The sequence below is a fragment of the Prionailurus viverrinus genome, chromosome B1 (genome assembly GCF_022837055.1).
Source record: "Prionailurus viverrinus isolate Anna chromosome B1, UM_Priviv_1.0, whole genome shotgun sequence".
NCBI lineage: Eukaryota > Metazoa > Chordata > Mammalia > Carnivora > Felidae > Prionailurus > Prionailurus viverrinus.
In genome coordinates, this window is record NC_062564.1 from 40067151 (window position 1) to 40081434 (window position 14284).

The 14284-nt window shown below is 36.2% G+C and overlaps 1 protein-coding gene across 10 annotated transcripts in view; it reads left to right on the forward strand.

Moving 5' to 3' along the window:
* The window catches only part of RNF170 (ring finger protein 170), a 43912-nt gene that overhangs the window by 23584 nt on the left and 6044 nt on the right, over nt 1-14284 (forward strand). For all 10 annotated transcript variants that reach the window (XM_047855811.1, XM_047855812.1, XM_047855817.1 and 7 more), the window contains 4 exons: nt 1037-1112; nt 4288-4396; nt 8412-8485; nt 13031-13141. In XM_047855811.1, coding sequence (XP_047711767.1) covers nt 1037-1112; nt 4288-4396; nt 8412-8485; nt 13031-13141 — 370 coding nt within the window. The remainder of the gene's footprint in view (nt 1-1036; nt 1113-4287; nt 4397-8411; nt 8486-13030; nt 13142-14284) is intronic.

Consider the following 14284-nt stretch of genomic DNA (forward strand, 5'->3'; position numbering starts at 1 on the left):
CTGCTTCAGATCCTGGGTCTCCCTCTCTCTCTGTCCCTCCCCTGCTCACACTCTGTCTCTCTATCTCAAAAATAAATAAACATTAAAAAAATTAAAACAAAAAAGAAATTTGACTTTTTTAATGTTCTTCAAAACTAATGGTTCTTTTTTGCCAGCTTTTTTCCTAAAATTTGGATTTTTTACTAAAAATTGAATAATCGTAAGATGTATTTTAAAAAGTTTTCCATGTCCCATTAAGTTATTGATTTAGAGTTTTTATCACTGTTGGGTATTAGCTCACCCAGGGAATAAAGGCTCTTATATAAAGTAACACTGGGATTTTGTGGACTTAAAATATTGCTGTTAAAAAATGTTTAAGTTTAGAAGAAACTGTTACAGCCAAATGGAATTAAGCTGTGATTCAGATGGAAATCTTCAACCCCACCCTGCCAACCTAAACCACCCCTTCCAATTTCCAATACCCACATACCTTATCTCATCCTTGTGTATCAGCCACTAAATTCTTGCCTTTGAATCTCCCTTTTAATTGTTAATGTTAAGGTATAAGTGGTATGTTACGTCTGGGTTTTTCTGTATGACATAGTTTTATTTTCTGTTGTTTTGTCCCCGTTTCCTCATAAAAGCTCTATGAAGATCTGTGAAAAGCTCTATGGGAGAAAGATCTAATTAGATATGCAAAAGTGTTCAAATGCATAATAATATCTAGAATTATATAGTTTATTTTGAAGGAATTTTGCAGAAGAAATAAACGTGTTAATTGTTCTTCAGATGATTTGTAAGCCTGCAGTTACATCAAATCTACAAGGTGCTAGGCCTCTGGATTTCATCATTTGCCAGCTGAACCTGAAATCAGCTGTATTCGGTAACCTTAGAACGCCTCACAGAGTAGCCTGGAATGTTCAGTCCTGGAATTGGAGTACAGTTGTGTGCCATCATTTACGTTTATGAAGTTCTTGGTTGAAAATTAGACTCATAAAGAAAACGGATTCATCTGGTAATATTTTGTATTCAAAGCTTATTATATTTTATTTAACAGAAACGCCCATCAAAACATTCACCCAGAAAACCAAGAATTAGTAAGGGTGCTTCGGGAGCAACTTCAAACAGAACAGGTACTATTGCTATTATATAAATATGTGTATTTATGTAAGGGGTAGATGTTGCTATTCTCCTTACATATGAAATGGTGATGAAACAATAAATTACTGTTTGGAAACATGGGGTGTTTTCCTGCTTTACTAATTTAAGTGATTCTATTGATTGTATATTTTCAGATTAGGCACATGACTAGTTTTAACTATTCAAATGTTTTCATGTGTATGTTTGTTTGTTCTGAGAGAGAGAGGGAGAGAGAGGGAATACCAAGCAGGCTCCACATTTTCAGCGGGAGCTGGATGTGGGGCTTGAACTCCTGAACCTGTGAGATCATGACTTGAGCCAAAGTCAAGACTTGGACACTTAACCAACTGAGCCACCCAGACGCCCCAAAACTGCTTTAAAAACAGCAGTTTTCCAGGGTGTGTGGGTGGCTCAATTGGGCATCAGACATTGCCTCAGGTCATGATCTCACGGTTTGTGGGTTCAAGCCCCACATAGTCTTTGCCCTGACAACTTGGAGCCCATTTTGGATTCTCTGTCTTCCTGTGTCTCTGCCCCTCCCCTGCTTACACTCTCACTCTCAAAAATAAACATTAAAAAAAAACAACAAAAAAAAAAACACCCGGCAGTTTTCCTATTAGTTATTTGTGAGGAAATAGTAACTATCTAATTGGGCTTTAATGAAATGTAATGGAAAAACTATTTTTCTTTTTTAAGTTTATTTATTTATTTTGAGAGAGAGACCACATGTGCACATGCAAGCAAAGGAGGGTCAGAGAGGGAGAGAGAATCCCAAGGAGGCCCCATGCGGTCAGCACAGAGCCTGACAAGGGGCTCAGTCTCACAAACCATGAGATCATGACCTGAGCTGAAATGAGTGAGACGCTTAACTGACTGAGCCACCCAGGCACCCTAGATAAGCTATTTTTCTAATATCTAAGACCTACAAAGAAATGACTGTAAGGGGTGGCTTTTTTTTTTCCTCTTCTTTTTCTTCAGTGGTCAAAGTTAATAAAACTAGTTAGGCAAAAAAAGAAAACTTTTCTGCCTCTTCTTTGCTTTTAACCAAATGGACTCTCTACGAACCAGAAATGTATTTCATGAAGGCTGGAATAAGTAGGATATTATACACCTGCATGCCAAGATAGCTAATATCAAAAAAAAACCAACCCTTAAAAATTGATTTCCCACCAATTAAATTTTAATTCCAAAGAGGGTTTTATAATTTATCCATTCACCAAATATTTATTAAACATCTACCATATGTCAGACATTGTTGTGGGCATTGAGATTCAGTTGTGAGCTAAACAAACAAGAATTCCTGCCTTCATAAAACTTCAATTCACTGATGTAAAAATAGCTTAAGCATGTTAATATTACTCTGTTCAAGGGCTGTTGTTATTAATAATTCATACTGGGATAGTGTTTCATAATTTACAGAGTGCTTTCACATTACAACTATCTTATTTAATCTGCAAACACAAGTAAGGCAACAAGTATCATTCCCATCTAACATGTTAGATCACTAAGATTTACTTAAATGCACACTAGAATTACATGAATAGATCTGGCTATCCAGAAGTCCTACACTGAGCTGGATATTCCAGATTTCTTTGCACCACTTTCCAATTCACCTACCTCACACATGGCATGTAGCTTTAGTTAGAATAAAGCTAGTGACTTAGCCCTTCCTGTGCCGGTCTGTATGGTAACCACTACCCATATGTAGCCATTTAATTTTAAATTGACCAAAATTAAATACAATTTAAATTTCAGTATGTTTTAATTACACTAGTCACCTTTCAAGGACTCAATACTCAAAGATATAAAGGAGATATCCATTACTGCAAAAAGTTTTGTTGGACAGCACTGGTAACTGGTAATTGTTTTTGTTTTGTTTTAGTTAATTTACAAAGAATAATAAGATAAAAGGTAGAGAGGGAGACTTAATTAAGTGCTATGTGTTTTTCTGTTTTAAATAATATAAAAGACTATAACATCAAGGTGTGACTATAGCTTATAGAATATTCTAGTATTTTAGGACTGATAAGAAATAGGAGATTTTGGTTATGTTTATTAGTTTTAGGTGACAAATCTTTTTTTTTTTTTTTTTTTACGTTTATTTATTTTTGAGAGAGCACAAGTGGGGGAGGGGCAGAGAGAGAAAGAGACACAGAATCTGAAGCAGGCTCCCGGCTCCCAGCTGTCAGCACAGAGCCTGACGCAGGGCTCAAACTCACAAACTGTGAGATCATGACCTGAGCCAAAGTTGGATGCTCAACCGACTGAGCCACCCAGGCACCCAGGTGACAAAAATCTTTGATTTGGTTTACAACTAAGAATAGTTCATATGTAGTGAATTCTATAATTTTTTTTTTTTTTTTTTTTTTTTTGGTATTTGACGTTTTTAATGCTGGCTACTTTATAAGAGGTGTGCTGGGTGCTGTGAATATAGTTTTTTATAAATATCTTCAAAGATACACATTACATACTGTGCTAGATTCCTTCCAGTGCCTGGGTCACTGCAGCGAGTCCTATAGGTAAAGTGCTCCTTCATAGCACTTACATTCTGATGGGTTCTTTGATATCTGGATGCTTCTTGTAGTGATGATTCTATTCAACATTCCTATTACAATCTCATAACAGTGATGTAACTGGGGAACATTAAATTTTACTAATCTGACCATGTGGAAGATTAAGTTCAAGGTACCAATGGTATTAAATTTCCTTCTTCCAAAATGACCAATATTCTTTGCAAGTTTAATTCTGGTCCCTTTGTGAGGCACGGCACACGTGCAACACTTACCAGGAATGTATGAATGAAAAAGATGTAAGAAATGATTAAAAGCTATTACTTGGGAAACCGCTTGATATATCTTTAGCTTTTGCATTAGCTCAGCCTGTGTTTCTCAGAATAACATAGTCATTCTAACAGTGAAAGAGAAACTCCTGAGTCAATGTAGGTTTTTGTCTTTAAAATGTGCTCAGGAAGGAAGGTAGAGACTGTGGAGCTTAATAAAACAACAATTTGGCTTCATAATTTTATCAAATTTATAAGATTTTAAGCTAATGCACATCTAAAACTTGATGAGGATTATACACTATTGACTGTGTTCTTAAGTATAATTAAGAGATAACTTTGAAAGCCTGTGTGCATTGTGTAATTATGAATCCCTGTTTTCTCCTCAGGATGCCCCTGCTGCTGCTCGACAGCAGTTCTACACTGACATGTATTGTCCAATCTGTTTACATCAAGCCTCCTTCCCTGTTGAAACAAACTGTGGACATCTTTTTTGTGGTAAGCAAACAATACTATATTTGGTAAAAGTGACTATTTAGACCAAGACCCATAAATGTACATGGGCTGGATTCCTAATTTACTTTTTATTTATTATTAAATTATTCCTAATTTACATTTTATATTTCACAAGTGGGGTAGGTTGCTTCTGATATCCTGTTAGCCACTTTTATTTAGTATCTGTGAGCTCAAAGATTAAAAGAAACCTAATTATTCAACTTCTCAATAAACAGAAATGTGTTTCTTTGAATGGTAATTCAAGTATATGAATACCATGAGGGATTCATTGAATCCTTCATTGTTTATCACTTTTTGGTAGTCCTTCCCAAGGCAGGAAGGTTCTCTCAAGGACCCTGCCCAAGACCTTCCCTTAGCTCTCCTACCTCCTTTTTATCCTGCGTCAGCACAAAAGTTATTAGCCTGTTGTGTGTGTGTGTGTGTGTGTGTGACCTTAGGAGGGTTTGTAAGAGAGAATAAGAACACAGAGCATATAGTAGGACAAGAAGGGAACACCAATTTTACACTTACTTAGTATCAGTAAGGGGTGCTTTCTACCTCTGGGCATTTCTTTCCTCCAGAAAGATTTCATAGAGAACGAGGTATCATATAGTCATTGCTTATTGTGCTCCTATGAGATTGAGGAGAGTCAGTTACTACATACCTGCTATGTGCTGGACATTTAAGTTACTTCATTGTGTCAAACTCCAGATACGAGGAAACTGAAACTGAGCTAAGAAATTTTATAAAGGGTAACCCAGCCAGAGAAAGAGCCAGATTTTAAATGTAGGTCTACTTCAAACCCTGTGGTCAATTCTATTACGTGATTAGTGGCTTACATAACTACTCTCTACTTAACATTTATCCATTCACTAGACCTGTTGTTTTATTTGTAGTATTTCTTTCTTGTTCCAATGGCTATATTCAAGATAGGGTTCTAATTGTTCCCAAAATGTACCCATTTTCCATTTTAAGACTAATTTAAAATATAGCATACAATGATCCTTTAAGTTTCTTTCTCCCTGTTGTATCTTTTGTTTGGGATTATATAGAATTATTAGGTATATAGCGCTATTATTTATGCTCTCAGGGATGGCATAAATACTTTGAAATCCATATCATGCAATGCAGGGTTTTCTATACCTTTTCTATACCTGACCAGTCCTATTATTGCATCATCCATTAATTTCATTGTCTTCCCTAAAGGTTTTGCCTAAATTAGCTAACAAGTTATAAAACACTTATTTCAGTGTCTTTGTCTGTTGGGAATGCTAATGAGCAGCAAAATTATGAAAGATCAGCTACAGGGAATTAAATGACCACAGAGAAAGCAGATACTTTTCCCCCTCTCAAACCTCTGGTAGATATTCCTAATCAATTGGACATTCTTTCTGAGTCTGGATATGGCCTAAATGGCCATCCTTTAACACAATACTTTGGACAGGTGTTAAGAATCAGTGTGGTTTGGCAGGCTAGATGAACTCTATTTGCCAGCCCAGGCTTAGGTAATTCACTGAGTGGATAACCTAGTCAATTCAAAGATGGCTGTATTGTGTTCTTGGTTTCTGGGTCTGACGTAATTGGGTAGATTGCTTCTGATATCCTGCTGTACTTGCTAGACACTTATTTACTGTCTCTAGGTTCAAAGATTCAAAAAACTTGTTACTCAGCTTCTCAAACAGAAATGTGTTTCTTTGAATGGTAGTTCAAGTACATTGATACCGTATATATCCAGGCACCTTAGCTTGGTTCCTATATATGGAACTACAGTTCTGTTCCTTTACAGTGTGTTAAGAATAATAACAGCAACAGACTTCATCTTACTTGCATTTGTAACCCACATTGTTTTATTTAATTCTCCAGCAGTCTTATGAGGTGTTTTTCCCATTTTACAAATAAATAGATTGAGAGAGATTGTGACCCAGATTAATGTCATTGTCTCTCCCACCATCTTATTTAGGTGGATCTCTCTTTTTATACAGGGGGAAGGTTGAAGAAAAGGGAAAACATTAAGCATATCACAGCAGATGTGTGTGAACTGAAGTGTTTGATTTGCTGGACCATAGTTTTTCTGTGCAGGCAGTGGCCATTACATAATTTGCAAAACAAGGACATCTGTACCCCAATTTGTAGAAAAGAGATGTGGGATTAAGTAAGTTAACATATGTCAAAACACATTGAACTTTTGAGTGAAAAGGTCATAGATAAAACTAAGGCATCATTACAGATGTTAATACTGACAAGATTTATAAGTTTTGCTTTCATATAGTTTCTATATGAAATTAGATTGCTCAAATTAATAAATATTAGCTAACACAGCACTCTGAAAGTAGGAAAAGATATCAGATAAAAATTCTTTAGCTTTTAAATTCATCTTTAAATCACTGAACCAGTTTTTCCCCACAGTCACTGTAATGTCCAATTTGGATAGCCTTTGCTTAGCCCGTTGGATGCTCACCAGTCTCTTTACATACCACTTAGTTCTACTTCTGGTATTTGCTCTTTGCTATTCATAAAACTTGGAGCATCCTCCCTCCTGTTTTCTATTTCTAAGTCTTACCTATCCTACAAAGTTCAGTTCACATCCTTTCTCATCTACAAATGACTCTCTGATATATCCCAGAATTCTCTCTCCTACATACCTTTTGTACTTAAAGTTAATATTACATAGTTTGAGATTTAACTACCTTCTGATTGATTTCAGTATGTCACCTTGGACTTCTCACTTTGACTGTCATTGCTTATTCCAAATTCTAGACATTTATTTGATCTGGAAGAATCAGAATAAGGAACGCAGAAGGGCTAACCTAGGTTGCTAAGACAAGGATAAGAAGACAGATGGGGCGCCTGTGTGGCTCAGTCTGTTAAGCATCCGACTTCGGCTCAGGTCACGATCTCATGGTTCGTGAGTTCAAGCCCCGCACTGGGCTCTATCTTGACAGCTCAGAGCTCGGAGCCTGCTTCAGATTCTGTGTCTCCCTCCCTCTCTCTGCCCCTTGCTCGCACTCTCTCTTTCTCTCTCTCTGTCTCTCTCTCAAAAATCAATAAACATTAGAAAAAAACTCTTCTTAAAAATATTTTTTTTAAAGAATACAGAAAAGATCTTGGAGGTAGAAGTGAGACTGGAAGTACTTAGTTCAGATTCACAATGGGACCTGAATGGTCTGAGAAACAAGCGTCCTGCAGAGAAGAAATGAATTGGGCCCTTAAACATCGGATAGGATTTTAAAGTATTCCTCCTCCTCTTTCTTCTTCTTCAAAAATAAAATAAAATAAAATAAAATAAAATAAAATAACATAACATAACATAACATAACATAAAATAAAAAAAATAAAAATATTCCTTCTTCATTTGTTACTGGTCTGAACTTTAGTGCTTATACACTTAGCTTACCTGCTAATTTTGAGGTCTATAAACTCTTCCTTTAAGCTGTGTTTAGTTGTTTTGCTGCTCATGAACAGCTTCAGGCAGAAAAATCAGATCTATCCAGTACAAAAGTTGGTTGAATTATTGAACTAGATTATAAACTTTATTAGGTCAGATAGCATGTAATTTTTGTATCCTTTGGTTCCTTATTCATAGTACTTTATTATTATTATTGATACTACTGTAATTTGGCATTCTAAATTTTTAAAAAAATAGAAGCTATGTTTTTGTAACATATATACCATTTGGAACAGAAAATTTATGCTGTGATTTGTTGGTTATCATATTTGCAGTGATGTTCATTTATTTTACATAGGAAATGCAGTATTTTCTATTAAGCCTCACAGTATTGAAGCAGTTAATGTATTCTTGCTTTGGATTGTATAATTTTATCTTAATTGGTAGTTCAAATAAAAATATTTTTTAATGGCTGGGAATTATTACCAGATTTGAATTTGCCTGAAATGAAATGAAATAAAAATATTTTAAAATAAGATGATGCTATAAAAATATTTCAAATTTGAAACTTTCTGAGGACTCATGGGCTTTCAAATTTAAAACATCAGTATTAATGGTTTTTTTTCTCATTAGGTACCTGCATTATTGCATACTGGCGATACGGTTCATGGCTTGGGGCAATCAGTTGTCCAATCTGTAGACAAACGGTAATGTTTGTATCCAGAAAGCATCATTTATGCTAGTTTATTTTGTAAATTTTTATAATTTCTGTATCTAAATTTTGAATTATTTTTATTAAAGTTTTTATTTAAATTCCAGTTAATTAATGTATAGTGTAATAATAGTTTCAGGTGTACGATATAGTGATTCAACACTTGGATATATCACCCTGCGCTCATCCGGGATTAAGTGCACTCCTTAATCCCATCATGTATTTAACCCATCCCTACCCGCCCCCCCCCCCCCTTGCAACCATCAGTTTGTTCTCTATAGTTAAGGGTCTGTTTCTTGGTTTGCCTCTCTCTCTTTTTTCTTCCGCTTTGCTCATTTGTTTCTTAAATTCCACATATGAGTGAAATCATATATTTGTCTTTCTCTGACTGACTTATTTCACATAGATAATACTTTCTAGCCCCATCCACATCATTGTAAATGGCCAAGATTTCATTTTTTATTATGGCTTAGTAATACTCCACTGTACATACATACCACATCTGCTTTATCCATTCATCAGTTGATGGACATTTGGGCTATTTCTGTAATTTGGCTATTAGAGTATTTTTGTATCCTTTGGGTAAATACCTAGCAGTGCAGATGCTGGATCATAGGGTAGTTCTATTTTTCCAAACTTCTATAATGTTACCCCCTTATTTATTTTTATTTTTATTTTTTTATTTTAGAGAGAGAGCACTAGTGGGGGAGAAGCACAGAGGGAGAGAGAGAATCTCAAGTATGCTCCACACTCAGTGCAGAGCCTGATGCAGGGCTCAATTCCACAACCCTGGGATCATGAGCTAAGCCAAAACCAAGTCGGACACTCAATTGACTGAGCCACCCAGGCATCCCTCCATTATTTTTTTTTAGTGTCTTACAGACACTAAAAAAAAAGAAAGAAATTCCCTTTGAAATCCTTTAGTTGTAATAAAAAACAGCTGCTAAATGAATCCTCCCTAAAATTCTAATAAGTCTTTATTATTCTTTATTATAATACTAGCAAAGGAATAACTGAACTAGCTAATCAAGCTTAAACAGATATTTCCCCTACATATACTTCTTTTGAAAAAATATTTTTCCTTTTTTATTTATTTTTAATATGCCCTTCTCCAGTGAGGGTGTAGGTAGCTTTCTATGATGGATAATAATTTTTTAAAATGTCTGTTTTAAGGTGCCTTCTTAGCGTGGCGGGCAGTGCGTCAGTCTCATAAAATGTCTCTTTTGGAGACATAACCACATTACATTATCCAGAACAGATAAGACCGTTATAGTTAGTACAGAAGCTACTTCAGGAGGGAGACAGTTTTTATAAACATATATTGAAGACTGAAATGTTAGCACAGATGATATGTGCCACATTTTCTCAATTTCTTTGACAAACTGGAAAAACAAAATACTGAAAAACCCGAGAAAATTAAGTCTTAGTTTTTTAATTAGCAAATGTAGTAAAACAGAACATTCTAACAGTTGTATACTATTTTTTCATAATTTCCTATATACTTGTTTCTCATTTAAAATAATATTGGGGCATCTGGGTGGCTCAGTTAAGTGTCTGACTTCAGCTCAGGTCCTGATCTCATGGTTTGTGGGTTCAAGCCCCGCATAGGGCTCTGTGCTAACAGCTCAGAGCCTGAAGCCTGCTTTGGATTCTGTGTCTCCCTGTCTCTCTGCCCCTCCTCTGCTCACACTCTGTCTTTCTCTCTTTCTCAAAATAAATAAACATTAAGAAAATTAAAATAAAAATACCTTTCTAGTAATAAGTTATGAACATGAAAAAGACAGCAGCTCCTTAGGAAGTCTTCCAAAGTGCAAAATGAAGTCCTAAAAAGGATAGAGAGCTTCCAAGTTAAGATGTCAAGTTGAACACATATATTTACTATTGCTTGCCACCCCACTAAAAGAACAAGACATTTTGTAAAGGCATAAACCCACAGAGATCAGAAAATAAACAAAATGATAGAAGAGGTGACAATTTTTAAAAATTCTTGGTAGAATATAACAGACATACACAAAACAAAGAAGTACTGCTTATTGAATTACCACAAAGCAACACTTCAATAATCACCACTCAGATGAAGTGGAAACTGGCCAACAGCCCCCAGAAATTTCTTCGGGACCCCTTCCAAATCTCTACTCTCTCCTACATCTTCTAGAGGCAACTACTATTGACTTTTATGATAAGCATTTCCTTGATTTTCTTTATAGGTTTATTACCTTAGCATGCATCTCTAAGATTATTGTTTAATTTTGTCTGGTTTTTGGACTTATTGTTATATGAATGCACATGCACAGATACTTTCAACCTTTGTTCTGGCCATCCACTTACCCCCATTACTGCCTCCCTTTTTGGTGTAGAGAGAGAGGTTCAGGGCTTTATCTTTTTTCCTCCTTGCTTGTACATTCCCAAATTCTGCGTCTTTCACATTTGACTTTGTAGCACATGGCAGGAGGAAAATAGTTTTTGTTTTTGTTTTTGTTTTGGGCACTGCCTCTGTGGCTGATTTAATATGTGACACAAGCAGTCAACACTGAAGTTTATTTGCCAGTACCACCTCTCATAATCTTTAGCTATCTGCCAGCAACACTGAGACCAGGCCATAGGTCTAGCATTAAAGAGCTAGTTTCACCACCTGTCCCCTTCTTGGCTCTATCCATGGCTTTTCATAGGGTATATATGTATTAGCAGATGATATCCTTTGGATCACCCATAAATTGCTAGAGGCTAAAAAGGTGGAGATAAAATTGTTTTTATATAATAGCTTTTGGTTCCCTAACTGTAGAATAATTCATCCTAGAAGCAAGACAGGTGGCAGATACCTGCTCCCCATCCTGTTTCGCTGGAAATAGTGCATAGGCTGCTGCTTCCAACTGTAACATACTCACCACTTCTCTTCCTGAATGTATACGCTAACATACCAATAGTCCTACCTACACTTCAAGGGCCAGCTTATGTTTCCAGTATTCTGAGCACCCCAAGCAGAAGTCCTTCCTCTGAAGCATCATTATAACCCCCACCATAGTGCCTTGTAACAGGCTGTTGAACAGGTCTGCCTCCCCTTCTATCTTGGGTGTTGTGGTTAGCAAGGGGCAGGGCTGTGTCTTCATTTTGGGGGTACATGTAGCCCTTAATACAGTGCCTGGCCCACAATAGGTACTCAATTATTATTTACTGAAAGATGCATTTTTATTAACATATTTGTGAAAACAGGCTGTACCTGCTTTCCTACCACCTACAGTTCTTTGTCAGTCCTTTGTTTGGAAAGCATCTGAGTTTGGAAAGCATCTGTTTGGAAAGCTGAACTGATGAAGGATAAAAACACCTAGATGATTTAAACCTAAATCTGTTACTGCTCCTTCCCATTTGTATCTCATCATACATTTAGCATTTCTATAGACATTGTTATATTTTTAAATATACTGATTTTTCAAGGTACTGTCATCTTCAGATTACCCCAGTTATGTTCCTGTGATATTTGTGTATACTCACCTCTACCATGGAGGAAACCAGGCTAAAAATATTGTGTTATATTACAGTGTCACAAATTACCTTTTTAAAAAAAAAAAAAACTTTTTTTTAATGTTTATTTATTTTTGACAGAGAGAGAGAGAGACAGAGCATGAGCTGGGGAGGGGCAGAGAGAGGGAGACACAGAATCTGAAGTGGGCTCCAGGCTCTGAGCTGTCAGCACAGAGCCTGACGCGGGGCTCAAACTCACAGGCCACGAGATCATGACCTGAGCCGAAGTTGGACACTCAACCAACTGAGCCACCCAGGTGCCCCTACCCTTTTTGATTATAGTAGGGATGGGTGCTTGAGAGTGGGTCCCTGCAATAACTTAATCTCTGTATTCTGTTTGGTAGCATTCAAAGATATTTCAAATACCAGTGAGGTTGAAGAATAATTTTGATCAAAAAAAGAAATTCCAGGGGCACCTGGGTGGCTCAGTTGGTTGAGTGTCCTGCTCTTGATTTCAGCTCAGGTCATGATCTCACCATTCATAGGATCGAGCCCCATGTTGGGCTCTGTACTGACAGCACGGAACCTGCTTGGGATTCTCTCTCTCTCTGTCTCTCTCTGTCTCTCTCTGCCCCTCCCCTGCATGCGAACCCCCCCTCCTCAAAAAAAAACCAAAAAACAAAAAACCAACTTCCCTAATTTTTCTCTCTCAGAGTGATATATATTTTTATGTCACTTTGCCCCTGAATATTTTTTTTCAGTTCTTGTATCTTCAAATATTTGTTAGTTCAAACAGAGAACTACTGGCTTTATCCCTGGTGTGAACTGGAACATATTAGAACCCGTGTTTGGTTAAGGTACGCATTTGATTTTATAGGAATTCAGATTACATTTTGCATTGGATTTTATTGTAAGGCAATGATAACTTACTTTCTTCCCCATGTTGCCTTTATTAAAGGAAATGAGTGAAATATAAATTTAGAAGCTTTTCTCATTCTGTTGAATAATAACACAAAATGAAAAAATTATTGCTGTAGAAAGGTTTAACAGTGTTTTTTTGTTTGTTTTTTGTAATATACAGGTAACTTTACTGCTAACAGTATTTGGTGAAAATGACCAGTCTCAGGATGTTGTATCATTGCGTCAAGATATTAATGATTATAACCGGAGATTCTCAGGGCAGCCCAGATCTGTAAGTAATGTTATAGCAAGTGCAAAGTTACAGTATAATGATACTTCTCTTTGATAAGGTGAGATTTACCAACAAGTATTCTTTGACTGTAAAAGAATCTCATTGTTTATGTGTTTAGGTAAAGTTTTAACAAACTTCATCGTTGTTGTCAATCACTGAGTTACAGCTTTCCCAAGAACTAGAGTTTTCTGTCTAAAAAAAAAAAAAAAAAAGGATTATAAAAGTCTTTATAAAAGAGGCTTATAACTTGGGATCTTCTGAAAAGTTTTACAGTTGTGTTTTCCTCTTTTTTACTTACCCTGGTTTCCAGTTTGAAATGTTTTCCTAAGTAACCCTCGGTGTTAGGCAGTTTTTTTGGTATATCATTTTAGCTACTCAAAAACATTTGATTTTTAAAGAACACGTTCATTTTACAGTTTACCTCCTCCTCCCAAAAAAGGCGTTTGATAGATTATATACTGTCACATTTTACTGACTCATTACAGTTTTTTCAAAATCTAACAATTCTAGAAACATGTGCATGACTATGTACTTCAAAAATCAGAATATTCTAAGCACAGATTTATATGGAGGGCCTAGACCTCTCCTCTGAGCTCTAGACTATACATTTCCATATCCACTTGGATGTTCCATAGGCACCTCAAACGTGACATGTACAGTATTGAATTTCTTGTCTCCTCAACTCAGTTTACTCTTTTTTCAGTCTTGTTTTGATTTCCTTTCCCTCATTCCCTTCATCTGATCTATAAATAAGTTGTATCATTTTTTTCTCTCTTTTTGGGAGATCCTGTCATTTTAATTTCATAAAAATGTCCTGTGTCTATAGCCATCATACTAGCCCAAGCCACCATCATCTCTTGCTTAGAATAACTGCAAGTGGCGTCTTCACTGTGACTTTTTTCTCTGCACAGCAGCCCAAGTGATATTTTGAAAACATAAGTAAGACCATGATATTCTTATATTTTAAAACTTCCAATGTTGTGGAATAATGTTCCAACTCCTTACTCTGCTTACACAGCCCTGTATGACCTGGTCCCTCCCTTACCCTCACCCAAAATGCTTCACCTCCACCAGTCACTTTTCAGCTCTCAAAATACACTTCAAGTCTTTTCATCTAATGCTTTCACATGTGACCCCTTGGTT